The sequence below is a fragment of the Salvelinus alpinus genome, chromosome 4 (assembly GCF_045679555.1).
Source record: "Salvelinus alpinus chromosome 4, SLU_Salpinus.1, whole genome shotgun sequence".
NCBI classification, from domain to species: domain Eukaryota; kingdom Metazoa; phylum Chordata; class Actinopteri; order Salmoniformes; family Salmonidae; genus Salvelinus; species Salvelinus alpinus.
Window position 1 is genome coordinate 40803428 of NC_092089.1, and position 14658 is coordinate 40818085.

At 44.1% G+C, this 14658-nt stretch overlaps 1 protein-coding gene across 8 annotated transcripts in view; it reads right to left on the minus strand.

The window, feature by feature from the left end:
• Nucleotides 1-14658, minus strand: part of LOC139573540 (oxidation resistance protein 1-like) — a 183569-nt gene that overhangs the window by 18867 nt on the left and 150044 nt on the right. For 5 of the 8 annotated variants that reach the window (XM_071397111.1, XM_071397113.1, XM_071397110.1 and 2 more), the window contains 3 exons: nucleotides 11988-12101; nucleotides 2672-2830; nucleotides 1894-2078 (listed from right to left, as the gene is read on the minus strand). In XM_071397111.1, coding sequence (XP_071253212.1) covers nucleotides 1894-2078; nucleotides 2672-2830; nucleotides 11988-12101 — 458 coding nt within the window. Of the gene's footprint in view, nucleotides 1-1893; nucleotides 2079-2671; nucleotides 2831-9070; nucleotides 9093-11987; nucleotides 12102-14658 lie in introns of those variants that run through there. The other 3 variants (XM_071397115.1, XM_071397117.1, XM_071397118.1) reach the window with 2 other exon arrangements.

The following is a 14658-nucleotide window of genomic DNA, read 5'->3' on the forward strand; positions in this document are numbered from 1 at the left end:
ATTAACAGGGACACAGTGTAACAAAAACACTGTGCAGCCAGCCAGCCAACTAACAGGATTCCTCTACATACTGTAACAGCGCACTAGACTCCACAGGTTCTCCAAAGACCTGTTGTGGGACTAAAATAGTTTTCTCCTAGGTCCAGCTGTGTGTATGATAAAACACTAGTTGGCACACAGGCAGGCATTTGTTATTGTGTGCTCTTTGAGACAGAGAGAAACAGAGAGTCTGCTTGCATCATATTTGAGAAAACAGCTGTCCTCACACACAGAAACAATGGCTGCTTTTCAATCTCAAAGTAGAACCCTCAGCCCTTGAATGACGTTTTACATCGTCACATCCGAGTGTACCTTGCCCAAGCGAGGGAGAGTGATGATCGGAGAGGCAACGTCCTTGGTGGAAATCTGGAAGTTGAGCTTAAAAACAATCAACCTAAAGCTATTAATGTACCTAGTAAGCTAACGTATCTAGCTAGCACTCCTGTCAGGTAGCTAGCTACAGTTACCCATAGCTGGCTAGCTAGTTTTATTGTTTGGTCATTTATTCTGATACATTTCAGAATTCTCAAAAATATGTTTATGAATCTAGCTCCGTTTTATAGGCTCCTCACTACGAGACTAAGCTAATTTGCCAACGCTAAAATCAATGTCTATATATATTTTCTAGCAAGCTAGCTTCAATACTTTTTTCTGACATGCCGAAAATGCAGCCTTGTTGATAAAATGTGACACTTCGCGGCCACCGGAGTTTGACATGTGACTACAGTTTGCATTGAATTGTGGGTCGTATCAACCCCGCAAGTGACCAAAGTGGTTTACTCGCTCCTTTGGGCTAAATCAAGGGCCGGGGGGGCAACGTTAGTGAATTGGACCTCCACTTAAGATGGCAATCAAACTGCATCCGGTTTCGAAGGGAATTCCCCTGAGGGAAAGTCACTGGCGCAAGGGGTGAGGGGGTAAAAATAACGTGTTTGGACTGCAGCCAATAACCATTAGACATCACAATAGATGCTCCATGAGATCTGAACACTTAACACAGCCCAAATCCACCACTGAACATTTTCACAGACATACTGGATGGGCACTAGAGTGGAAGGGCTAAGCATAGCTCTATAGTTACAATAATAATAAATGCCTCCTAGCAGACACTTTCATCCAACTTACAGTTCAGTAAGTGCATACATAATTAGCATGTGTATGTGATCTGAGCGGGACGTGAACCCACGACCTTGGCATCGCTAGCGCCGCGTTCTTAAAAACCGAGCCACAGAGGACCACAGCTACAAATAGCTAATGTTTGGTAAGATTTCATCATAGTATTAATATAACACAATTATCTTGATCTGAGCAAACAATCCACGTTAAATTGCTAATAAAAACAGAGACGGTAGGAGATGTGTATGTGGGTGGCATGCCATGGAGATAAACTAAGCTGGCTGCTGAAGTGGATATATTATTACATCAAGCAAATGGGTGAGCAATCCAGACGTAGGTGGGTGAATGCATAGTTCATTAACCTTGCTCTAATTGCCATTTACTTTTCCTTTTTGGCATGAGGGATATAATGAATCTGTTGGATGGTTGCTGATGTAATCAGTGTGCGCCTGCAGTGCCGGGCTGATGAAGTGATTACGGAGGGGCTGTGATGTGTAACCAGGGATGGAGTGGTAGAAAAATAAGTGGGTAAACGAGTGATGTGTAACGTAAACGCAAACGCAAACAACGTTCATTTTGTGTAATAGGTGCGTAAACGCTACTCCTCTCCACAACATTCCTGTTACTGTGGTTCAGTAGGCACAAAACGGATGCTACGGTGTGCTCTAATGAACGGGACCCCTGTGTGTAACTGTCAGACAGACAGACCGACCGAAAGACAGACGACAGGGCTCTTACGCGGGCACGGCCTCTCTGATCTTGCTGTCAGTGATCTCCTTGTAGATGGCTGCAGACATGACCTCCTCCAGGGGACACATGTAGCCGTACTCCTCACAGCCGTGCTCCTGCACCAGAGGGTCCATCCTGTGGGGGTCAAACATGATGTTGTTGGGCGTCACCAGCAACACCCCGCTCACCGCACCCTGGGGGGGGGAAGAGAGACAGATGGAGAGAGAGAGAGAGAGGGAGGGAGGGAGAGAGAGAGAGGGAGGGGAGAAAGCGAGGAGAAAGAGAGAAAGAGCGCGAGAAGAGAGAGAGCGAGAAATGGGAGAGAGAGAGAAAGAGAGAGAGAGAGAGAGAGAGAAAGGGTTAGATGGAGTAATATAGCTAGAGCATGAAAAAGCTGGCAGTGAAGAAATGTGTCAGCCATTTAGTAGAGGAGATATATTACCTTGCCAGCATAAATAAACAAAATGGCTGTACTGTACTGCAGGTATCCAAAAGCAACTGAAGGATATTGACTATGAACAGGAAGCTCCAATACTGACCTCCCTGTGGGGGGGAAAGCTGCAAAGCTTTGATTTAGACTGAATGGATCAATATTGGTTTCATTTTGTTCAATAGCATGGATCTGAGCTATTAGAGGTGGATGTTGGCTGGCGGAGGGCCAGCATTCCTGAAAGTCCTCTGAACTTCTCCATGCGCTTACCTTATAATACTGTACTTATTTTATATATAGAATATACTATATATACTGTATAGTACTGTAATATATATGAATATACATGATATGTACCTTGCCGTCTGTGATGTACTTGCAGTTGATTTTGAGGAACTTCTCTGTCAGGGCCTCTTCCTCCTCGGAGGTGGACGACACTACACGGGCCTGGCGGAGTGCTGAGAACACCGGAGCATGGTGATGGTGAGCCTCTGGCCTGGGAGCGCCATCGGATTCCTAGAGGGGTGGCCATTTTGAATAACAGGAGAGGAGGGAGAAGTAAAGGGTGGACAAGAATGAACACATTTATAATTTAGTGATATGTTAAAAAACAGTTAGTTATAGCTTTAGATTATCCTCCAAGTCATATAGAATAGATCAAGTCAATAGAACAGTATCAACAGCAGCGTATCAATTCAACAACACTCAACGCTCAAACAACATTGAGTTGAATGTAATCAATATAAGCAATCTTAGATTTCAGTAACAAACTTCTTGCACACATCACATACCATAGAAATAAAATGGTAATCTCATTCAAGTCAATGATGGCATAATGGGTGGACTGGCAGCCATTTTGAGTGGCAGCCATGGCAGGAAGTAAAAGCAGGAAGTATACCCTTCAATCTGTGATGGGATTTGTTGAGTCAACTCAACTGACATTACAAAAAAAGACATTCCATTGCAGTTAGCATCATTTGAATGAACATTCTACATTACTGTGGTAATCTAGCATCAGTTTATAAAGAATTTGAAAATACCATGAAGATTATTGCTTCACAATATCTGGCAGCCATTGTGAATGTACGTACCCATGAGTTTACCAGTCAAATGTCCAGGGTTAGAGCTTTCAAGCCGTTCTATTCATTCTATTTCTATGTCACATACTCAAGCGACATGTTACATTGCATGTAACCTGATTATATAACAAGTGATAATAATGAAGAAGGAGTTGGCAAAATCAGACCTAAGTTTGTCTCCGTACATCAAACCAATCAGCCAGGGAATCTAAATATACAGTGGAGTATAGTTAGTCTACATGTAGCAATGTTTCTGCACTGCTAGCCAATCAGGTTAACAAACAGACAGAGACAGAAAAACACATATACACTACATGACCAAAGTATGTGCACATCTGCTCGTCGAACATCTCATTCCAAAATCATGGGCATTAATATGGAGTTGGTCCAGCCGTTGCTGCTATAACAGCCTCCACTCTTCTGAGAAGACTTTCCACTAGACGTTGGAACATTGCTACGGGGATTTGCTTCCATTCAGTCAAGAGTATTAGTGAGGTTGAGCGATTAGGCCTGGCTTGCAGTCGGCGTTCCTATTCATCCCAAAGGTGTTAGATGGGGTTGAGGTCAGGGCTCTGTGCAGGCCAGTCAAGTTCTTCCAAATCGATCTCGACAAACCATTTCTGTATGGACCTTGCTTTGTGCACAGGGGCATTGTTGTGCTGAAACAGGAAAGGGGCTTCCCCAAACTTTTGCCACAAAGTTGAAAGCCCAGAATCGTCTAGAATGTAATTGTATTCTGTAGCGTTAAGATTTCCTTTCACTGGAACTAAGGGGCGTAGCCCAAACCATGAAAAACAGCCCCAGACCATTATTCCTCCTCCAACAAACTTTACAGTTGGCACTATGCATTTGGGCAGGTAGCATTCCAAACCCAGATAAATCTGTTGGACTGCCAGATGGTGAAGCGTGATTCATCACGCCAGAGCTTTACACTACTCCAGCCGATGCTTGGCATTGCGAATGGTGATCTAGGCTTGTGTGCGGCTGCTTAGCCATGGAAACCCATTTCATGAAGCTCCCAACGAACAGTTCTTGTGCTGACGTTGCTACGCGCTTTAGCACTCGGCTGTCCCGTTCTGTGAGCTTGTGTGGCCTACCACTTCGCAGCTGAGTCGTTGTTGCTCCTAGACGTTTCCACTTCACAATAACAGCACTTACAGTTGACCAGGGCAGCTATAGCAGGGCAGAAATTTGAAAAACTTGTTGGAAAGGTGGCATCCTATGACAGTGCCACGTTGAAAGTCACTGAGCTCTTCAGTAAGGCCATTCTACTGCCAATGTTTGTCTATGGAGATTGCATGGCTGTGTGCTCGATTTTATACACCTGTCAGCAATGGTTGTGGCTGAAATAGCCGAATCCACTAATTTGAAGGGGTGTCCACATACTTTTGTATATATAGTGTATGTCTCCCTACATCAAACCAATCAGCCAGAGTATCTAAATATGCAGTATAGCCAGTGAATGGTCATTTGTATATATAGTGTATGTCTCCCTACATAAAACCAATCAGCCAGAGTATCTAAATATGCAGTATAGCCAGTGAATGGTCATTTGTAACAATGTAGCAATGTTTCTGCACTGCTAGCCAATCAGGTCAACAAACACACAGAGACAGAGAGAGACATGTATGTCTAATCACATACATTAGTAAATGAATGCACTTCCTGTAGTCTGAAGTTCATAATGGCAATTAGCTAGAAAAATATATCTATATGAGGCTGAAGCGTTCATCTTTATGGTGGTTCGCTATTTGATGCTTGATTAGTTTAATTAATAGAAACAGAATGAGAAGTGCACATGAAGACTATTTAAATACAGCTGTTGATTCCTCCATCAACATACATCATACACTTCGTCATGCAAGTGTGTGTATATCAGTAGACTGATTATTCTTCCTGTACTGAAATGTTAACTGAACTCCAGCACTGCCGATGTACGGAACGTACACTGAGAAATGAACACTCACTCAGTCTCATGGAACATGAAACGGAGATATCAGGCAGACATTACCTAACTACAGATGTGTGTGTGTGTGTCTGTCAGCAGTCTGTCTGTGTTATTGGTCATATCAGCTTCATGTAACCCAGTAATAGACTCAGGGTAAACCCATGCTCCTGACCCAACCCAATCCCTGACCATATGGGCCACGACGACAGCAAAGACCCTGTTTAACCTTGTTCACTCAACAAACAGACAGTGTTACTGTTCTTATGACAAGTAGAGATAGAGATTTAAGTTTTACGATGTGTTATTATGTACAGATCCAGTTTCTCCAGTAGTATCTGCTGCATCTCACGTGGAGGACTCAGGGCTGTGACGGTCATGGAAATATTTGTTTTGATTTTCAGACACACCTTTTCTCCTTTCTTCAGCTCCTGACTGCATGTGCTGCCATAGAAATAGAACGGGCTTCCCCATTCAAGTCAATGATGGCATAATGGGTGAACTGGCGCCCATTTTGAGTGTACCCATAGGAGCAAAGCAGGAAGTAAAAGCAGGAAGTGTACCCATCAATATGTGCTATGATTTGTTGATTCAACTCAACTTACATTGCAAAAAATACATTCCATTGCATGAGCCACATCAGTTAACATAATTTGAATGAACATTCTACATTACCACAAAAACTATAATAACAGGCAGCCGTTACCAGGCAGCCATTGCGAGTGTACCCATGAGTTTACCAGTCAAATTGCCAGGGTTAGAGGTTCCAAGCCCATTCTATTCATTGTTTGCTACAACACCTTGCTTGTTTCAGCAGGGGGCAACAAAGTTTCATCACGTTGTTAAGAGCCCATGTTATCACAGAAACTGAATTCAACCGCATAAACGCCTGGCCATCAAGCCTTCAGTCAGCTGTTCAAAAAAAAGGAGGGAAGAAAATGCAGGTCATTTTATTTATGACGGTCTTTATCCATAAACGTTTGTGCCAACCCTACTAGTCATTTCTAGGCACTGTCTGTCAGATGTACTCCAGCTCCTCCAGTGTAAACAATGATAATGATTTATCCACAGATGGGGCATCTGCTGCATGCAAACACCATACATGGTGGGACTGGTCTTTGTGAGTGAGGCCACATGGCCTGCTACCGTGCCAGGCTGTGTGACTGGCTGTAGAGCCAGACGGAGGGATGGAGAGATGGAGGGATAGGGAGGGTGTGGGAACAGGAGCCAGGCGGAGGGATGGATGGAGGGATAGTGAGGGTGTGGGAACAAGAAGATGGAGGGATAGAAGGTTGGAAGGATGAAGGGATAGGGAATGAGGGTGTGGGAACATGGCACAGACAGAGAGATGAAGAGTAGACGTGCAGGTCTGCTGTGTGTGAGACACCAAACCCACAGCTGTCTGCTGGCCTCTTGACATCCTCCCACACCTCTCCTGTCTCTGTCTCTCTGGGAGCACCAGCCCACGACTACTGACCCACCGGCACACTACTAGCAACACACACGCACACACACATTGGCAGCTCATGTGGCTGAGGGGGCAGCTCAACATGCTAGACAAAAAAACTACTGGCTGGGATTCCAACCCGGGCACTCTGGCACACAACAAGACTGTGTTAGCCCTTTGAGCTAAAACCTAGGCCTTCACTGAACCACCACTGTTACAGGAACATTATACATCAGTAGGAAAGAGAACATGACACTTGAGTGGTGCTCTCCTTGGTCGGTCACTGTCAGTGATCAGTGATCATCCACTTCAGATGGATATCTACAGTGCTTCACCCCTCCTCTCTTCACTGGCACATTCACTTCCTAGTGACTCATGCTCCAGTCCTCTCTGTTCTGCTGCAGTAATACTACAGCAACATGACAAGAGGTATTCACAGCCTCCAATAACGCACAGCTCTAGGCCGCATCCCAAATGGCACCATATTCCCTATATGGTACGCTAGTTTCGACCAGGGCTCATAGGGCTCTGATCAAAAGTAGTACACAATATAGGGAATAGGGTGCCATTTGGGACACAAACTAACTGTCCCCCAGCAGCACATAGCTGACAACAGAAATCCGAACACTGGCCTGGTTTAAAATAAACAGTCCTAACATGTGCTTCTTCCTCTCTTAGACAACATCCTCCATCCCCCTATCATCACAGGAGAGGAGGCAGATCACAGGAAGGAAGGGGTGGTGTGTGTGTGTGTGAGTGTGTGTGGTGGTCTAACGCAACACTGTGAGCTAACCCTTCCACTCTGCCCTATCATTCGTATGAGAGATACTCTTTAACAGTGTCCCAGTGTCTATCTGTCATCATGGTGTTGTTCATACCATAAACCAGCATTAGGCCAAGTATGCATAATATACTGTTTCCCTCAGGTACTTGGACAGCGGTCATATACACTGAGGATTGTATGTTTCATCTGTTAGCCTGATCAGGGTTCTAATTCAGGGCTAGGGGTTGGGGGAATGGGCACCCCATAACACATCAGAGTCTGTCCATAAGAACTTAAATACCAATGTGAACCCCACAATTGTCAAAGATATCGACGTGTGTGTGTCTCTGTGAGAGGAGGTGTACACTGGCCGACCGGAGAGTGAGAGAGGCTAAAGATGGAGCAATGGAGAGGGAGGGATGGGATGGTGTTATCACATGGTGCTTTGATCCCAGAGGCTATGGGAAATCAATCCAGTCTAGAGCTGCTTGCTAGGTGGAAGGAAGAAAGCTGACCCTGATATAATGCTATGGATATTGCATCCATCCATTGAGCTGCTGCTGTTTGCTTTGCCAAGGTTGCATCCCAAATGGCACCCTATTCCCTTTAAAGTGCACTACTTTTGACCAGGGCCTTGATCAAAATTAGTGCACTATAACACAATCCCTCTAATAATATATATATGTGATGGTTGTTTTTTTCCACTTAGTAAGCCTATATTGCAGGGATCATCAAAAAAATGTATTGAGCGGATGGTCGGGGAGCAGGAACATAATAAAACTAGTATTTTTAGATTGCAAATTGACTTCAAGAAGCAAAAAAATATATAAGATTTGACAAAAACATAATAATTTCAAACCTTGATTACATTTGGGGACATTGCCCTACATAGGGTGCCGTCTTTCGGATAGGAAGTTAAAACGTGTGTCCTGACTCTCTGTGGTCATTCAAAATCGCATGGAACTTATTGTAAGAGTAGGGGTGTTCACCCGGTGTCATGGCTAAATTCCCAACCTGGACTTTGAATGCACAGAGATACTGTGATGAGATCCTGAGGCCCATTGTCGTGCCATTCATCCGCCGCCATCACCTCATGTTTCAGCATGATAATGCACTTCATGGAAGCTGTAAATGTCCCAGTTTTTCATTGGCCTGCATACTCACCAGACATGTTATCCATTGAGCATGTTTGGGATGCTCTGGATTGGCATGTATGACAGCGTGTTCCAGTACCAGCCAATATACAGCAACTTCGCATTCAAGAGGAGTGGGACAACATTCCACAGGCCACGATCAACAGCCTGATCAACTCTTTGCGAAGGAGATGTGTCGCACTACATGAGGCAAATGGTGCTCACACCAGATGCTTTCTACATTGTAGAATAATAGTGAAGACATTAAAACTATGAAATAACACATATGGAATCATGTAGTAACAAAAAAAGTGAGATTTTTCAAAGTATCCACCCTTTGCCTTGATGACAGCTTTGCACACTCTTGGCATTCTCTCAACCAGCTTCACCTGGAATGCTTTTCCAACAGTCTTGAAGAAGTTCCCACATATGCTGAGCACTTGTTGGCTGCTTTTCCTTCACTCTGCGATTCAACTGTTCCCAAACTATCTCAATTAGGTTGAGGTTGAGGTTGGGTGATTGTGGAGGCCAGGTCATCTGATGCAGCACTCCATCATTTCCTTCTTGGTCAAATAGCCCTTACACAGCCTGGAGGTGTGTTTTGGGTCATTATCCTGTTGAAAAACAAATGATAGTCCCACTAAGCACAAACATTGATTTGTTTAACACTTTTTTGGTTACTACATGATTCCATATGTGTTATTTCAAAGTTTTGATGTCTTCACTATTATTCTACAATGTAGAAAATAGTAAAAAATTAAGAAAAACCCTTCTAAAGTAGGTGTGTCCTAAAAAAATTGGGAGGGGGGGAAAAAAAACACCTCCAGGCCAAAACTACCTGCTAGTTGGGGAACCCTGCTATAATGATTCATGAGCATTTTTAGGAAGACCGAGGGACTCTTTTAGCCAAATGTTTGACCCCATATATTAACACTCCACAACATCCAGTGCCATTTACACTACAATAAAACATAACAGAATAGAATGACTAGTGACTAGGACAAGGACAAGGAATTAATTCCTTCCCAGACCCCTTCAGGACAAACCACCTGCCTGCCTGAGCTTCCGTCCTGTACTGTATGGCCTTGCAGACAGGCTGTAATGTAGACTAAACATCAAAGGCAGAGAGAGAGTAGAAGGCTAGAAGTGGAATACGGTGGAAAATTTAACCACAGCTCCCCCATGTGGACATGTACCTGTTCTGCAACCATGAGCAGAACAAACATATACTGTAAATTCATGAGATGCATCTTTTGAATCTTTCATCCTGATTCTCCTATAGAGACAGGAGGATGTTGGCAAGGTGGCAGAGTAGAGGTGAAACAGCAAGGTCCGGGCTGGGTTACCTGAGCAGCTGTAGTTTGGCACCAGCCCATTGGACACCAGCCACCCTGCAGCGGGCTAGGCAGGTAATTTACACTAGTCCTACTTTCCCTGGCCCTAAAAATAGTGGCCTACTTTGTTCTGTGCAACAGAAGGAAGGAAGTGAGGGTGCCAGGACACAACAGAACAGGATAGGACAGGGAGAGGGAGAGAGGTCAGGAGGACAGTGAGCTAGGCTGGCTACGGTCACAGCATGAGATTCAAATGCCAGCACAATGGCTAGCCAGCCATGACATCTCATGCCTGCCAGACATTACAGCCTGTTCTGTGCGGCCAGTGGAGCCTGCTAAGGGGAGGACGGCTCATAATAACGTCTGGAACGTCGCGAATGGATTGGCATCAAACCGTGTGTTTGATACCATTCCACCCAATCCACACCAGCCATTACCACGAGCCCGTCCTTCCCAATTAAGGTGCCACCGACCTCCTGTGTGTGTGGCCACAAAAAGGGTTTTATAATTAAAAGATCATTGAGGTTTAGAAAAAGCATTGTTCAGGTTATTAAGGTCCTTCCTCCTCTACCTTGTAAACCATACTGGATCTTTACTCCACGTCCTGTTGAGGTGATTTACACTCCCCTGTCTGTCCTAGAAACAGATCATGCTTCCTCTCTCTGGAATAACTGCTGTACGCGTTCCAAATGGGACCCTATTCCCTATGTAGTGCACTACTTTTTACCAGGGCCCATAGGTGCTATTTGGGACATGCAGGCTGTCTCGCTGGTCATCTGAGAGAACGAGCTCCGTTCATTAGTTTCTCTAAATATCAGACAGAGCATCACACTAAAAAGCTTAATTTCTCCACAGTCACACACAGCCCTTCTCCCTCAGATCCTCTTCCTCCGCTGAGAGCCAAGAAATAGGCTCCTGTTCTTACAGGCATGACCTAAATAGATAAGCTAGATAAACTAATGATGGGATCCTTCTTCCAGCCTGAGCAGTGTTGAATTTATGCAGCTAGTTTGGAAAGGCAGCAGTAGCAGAGGAACCCATTTTCTGATAACATTCTGACAAAACAGTGCCTTGTCGCCATGGAGACCACCTGGGACAAACAGTCATATTTCTTTGGGGGTCAGAAGGTTCCTGTGTGTTTAATGATTGGCTCGTTTGGTGCTGGGTGGAGAGGGCAATCTATGGAGCAGGAGGGTGACACTCCTGACCTGGTCTGAGAACAATGGAACATGTCAGCTTCCAGTATTCCATTACAGAGGACTAGATAGGCCTGATTCCAGACCTGCTAGAACCAACCATACTTATGGGCATTTTCCCAAGCTATACTGCACTGACATGGTTACAGATCCACCATAGTTGCTGGAACAGTGAAAACCTGCAGATATTTGATCCCCTGTCCCTCCCTTGGATCACACTCAACTAACACATTATTCCCTCTTATATACTGAGGTTGTCAACACGACCGTTCAGTAAATAACAAACTAACTTTATTGGCTGCATGCTTCTTTAAATGGAGACTAAATGGAACAGTAAAAGCAGTGGCATTTCAGCTATCACCGCCCCAGAGCAGAATTGTGTGAGGGAAGTTAACCTAACATCAATGTAACTATTGCTTAATGGGCAGAACAAAGAGCCATTCTATTACCTGGAGCCAGAGCCATACATCAAGTCTGTATACTGTAGGTCAGCAAACAATGGAGAATTAGTACATTACAGGCTTATTCTGCTCATAAAACATAATGCATCACTTATTGTCTGGCCTGTCCCCGATTGTCTGTACAGTATGAGAGTTGGCCCTTCACATTTTAAATCGGATTTGTGATAGATGTTTATGCAGGATTTCTGATAAAGCCTTCTATCTCACTCTATGATAGGTGTTGTACGTATGTGTGTGAGTGCTTGAGAGCAGACGCATGGTGAAGGGAGAATGCCAACGCGTTCATTGCGAGTGCGTGTGTGAATGCCAACGTACCGTCACCTTCTCTAAGTCAGCGTCTGAGGAGGTGGGAGACAGAGGGCTGATGGGGCTAAGGGAAGGGGAGCTCCCCACACTGGATATGTGCTCAGGATCAGGAACGTACAGAACCTGCAAACACAATCCATGTCTGGATTTAAACAGGCCGACACACAGAGAAAGGAACATACAGTTGAAGTTGGAAGTTTACATACACCTTAGCCAAATACATTTAAACTCAGTTTTTCACAATTCCTGATATTTAATCCTAGTAAAGATTCCCTGTCTTAGGTCAGTTAGGATCACCACTTTATTTTAAGAATGTGAAATGTCAGAATAATAGTAGAGAGAATGATTTATTTCAGCTTTTACATATTTCATCACATTCCCAGTGGGTCAGAAGTTTACATACACTCAATTAGTATTTGGTAGCATTGCCTTTAAATTGTTTAACTTGGGTCAAACATTTCGGGTAGCCTTCCACAAGCTTCCCACAATAAGTTGGGTGAATTTTAGCCCATTCCACCTGACTGAGTTGGTGTAACTGAGTCAGGTTTGTAGGCCTCCTTGCTCGCACACCCTTTTTCAGTTCTTCCCACAAATTTTCTATAGGATTGCTTTGTGGATGGCCACTCCAATACCTTGACTTTGTTGTCCTTAAGCCATTTTGCCACAACTTTGGAAGTATGCTTGGGGTCATTGTCCATTTGAAAGACCCATTTGCAACCAAGTTTTAACTTCCTGACTGATGACTTGAGATGTTGCTTCAATATATCCACATAATTTTCCTTTCTCATGATGCCATCTATTTTGTGAAGTGCACCAGTCCCTCCTGCAGCAAAGCACCCCCACAACATGATACTGCCACCCCCGTGCTTCACGGTTGGGATGGTGTTCTTCGGCTTGCAAGCCTCCCCCTTTTCCTCCAAACATAACGATGGGCATTATGGCCAAACAGTTCTATTTTTGTTTCATCAGACCGGAGGACATTTCTCCAAAAAAAGTACGATCTGGCTTTTTTATGGCGGTTTTGGAGCAGTGGCTTCTTCCTTGCTGAGTGGCCATTCAGGTTATGTCGATATAGGACTCGTTTTACTGTGGATATAGATACTTTTGTGCCTGTTTCCTACAGCCTCTTCACAAGGCCCTTTGCTGTTGTTCTGGGATTGATTTGCACTTTTTGCACCAAAGTACGTTCATCTCTAGGAGACAGAACGCATCTCCTTCCTGAGCAGTATGACGGCTGCGTGGTCCCATGGTGTTTATACTTGCGTGCTATTGTTTGTACAGATGAACGTGTTACCTTCAGGTGTTTAGAAATTGCTCCCAAGGATGAACCAGACTTGTGGAGGTCTACACATTATTTTCTGAGGTCTTGGCTGATTTCTTTTGATTTTCCCATGATGTCAAGTAAGGAGGCACTGAGTTTGAAGGTAGGCCTTGAAATACATCCACAGGTACACCTCCAATTGACTCAAATGATGTCAACTAGCCTATCAGAAGCTTCTAAAGCCATTACATAATTTTCTGGAATTTCCCAAGCTGTTTAAAGGCACAGTCAACTTAGTGTATGCAAACTTCTGACCCACTGGAATTGTGATACAGTGAATTATAAGTGAAATAATCTGTAAACAATTGTTGGAAAAATTACTTGTGTTATGCACAAAGTAGATGTCCTAACCGACTTGCCAAAACTATAGTTTGTTCACAAGAAATTTGTGGAGTGGTTGAAAAACAAGTTTTATTGACTCCAACCTAAGTGTATGTAAACTTTCGAACTTCAACTGTACATGCAAAGACAGAAGTGACTATGAAAATATGTTTTCAACATGATTTATGACATCCCAAGATGGACAAACAACAAAAAGTGAAAGCACACATTTTCTGTCCTAAAACCATCAGATATAATATATCTCACACTGTGTCTGATGTTTTTAAGAGTTCATAATGATATGACTAAGTCATCATAGGATATGTTGAATATAGTTATTGTCCTGTGAGTGTGTCTGTTGTTCAAGCAGTAGATTAGCATGTGTTGTTGGCGTTAAGGATCTTGAGAGGCCCTACTTGTGTCTCCTTGTCCCCATGCAAGCAGGGCCAGACAGTTAAGTGGTGGTGAGTGTTCTGACTGAATAGGCCCAGTGTGACGCCATGGCAGGCTAATGCTAACAAGTGTAGCCAGGGACAGAACTGGAGTTTTTCTAGTTCCAGTGTGTGTGTGTGTGTGTGATAATACTGGTGGTGCTAGGGCAGTGTTTGGTCATGGAACCCAGTAGAGATGCTGAGAGCCCTCCAGAGCTGGCTGGCTGGTTGGAAACAACATCAACAACCCTGCATTGTGCATCATGTTGCTGAGAGCTGCTACTGACTCTGACTATCAATGTGATTGCAGACTCCCTGGCTTGACTCTCCATTTAAGTAGATTCGAGTGGCTCTGGTTCTGACGCCAGGAAAATACCAACTTTGGCTGTTTATCATGTTTTAGGGTGCTACTTGGCCTCAGACTGAGAGTTCAATAGGACAAAACCAAAAGAGGGAGACATTGAGCCCAGCGAAATGGCTTTATCAGGGTTCTGCTCTGTAGCTACGGAACGAAACAATCCAAAACTAAGTAAAAGTGGGAGGTACTATCTGAACTTTGTCCAATAAGACATGCTTGTTTTTTGTTTTCCGTTGTCAAACGTTTTAC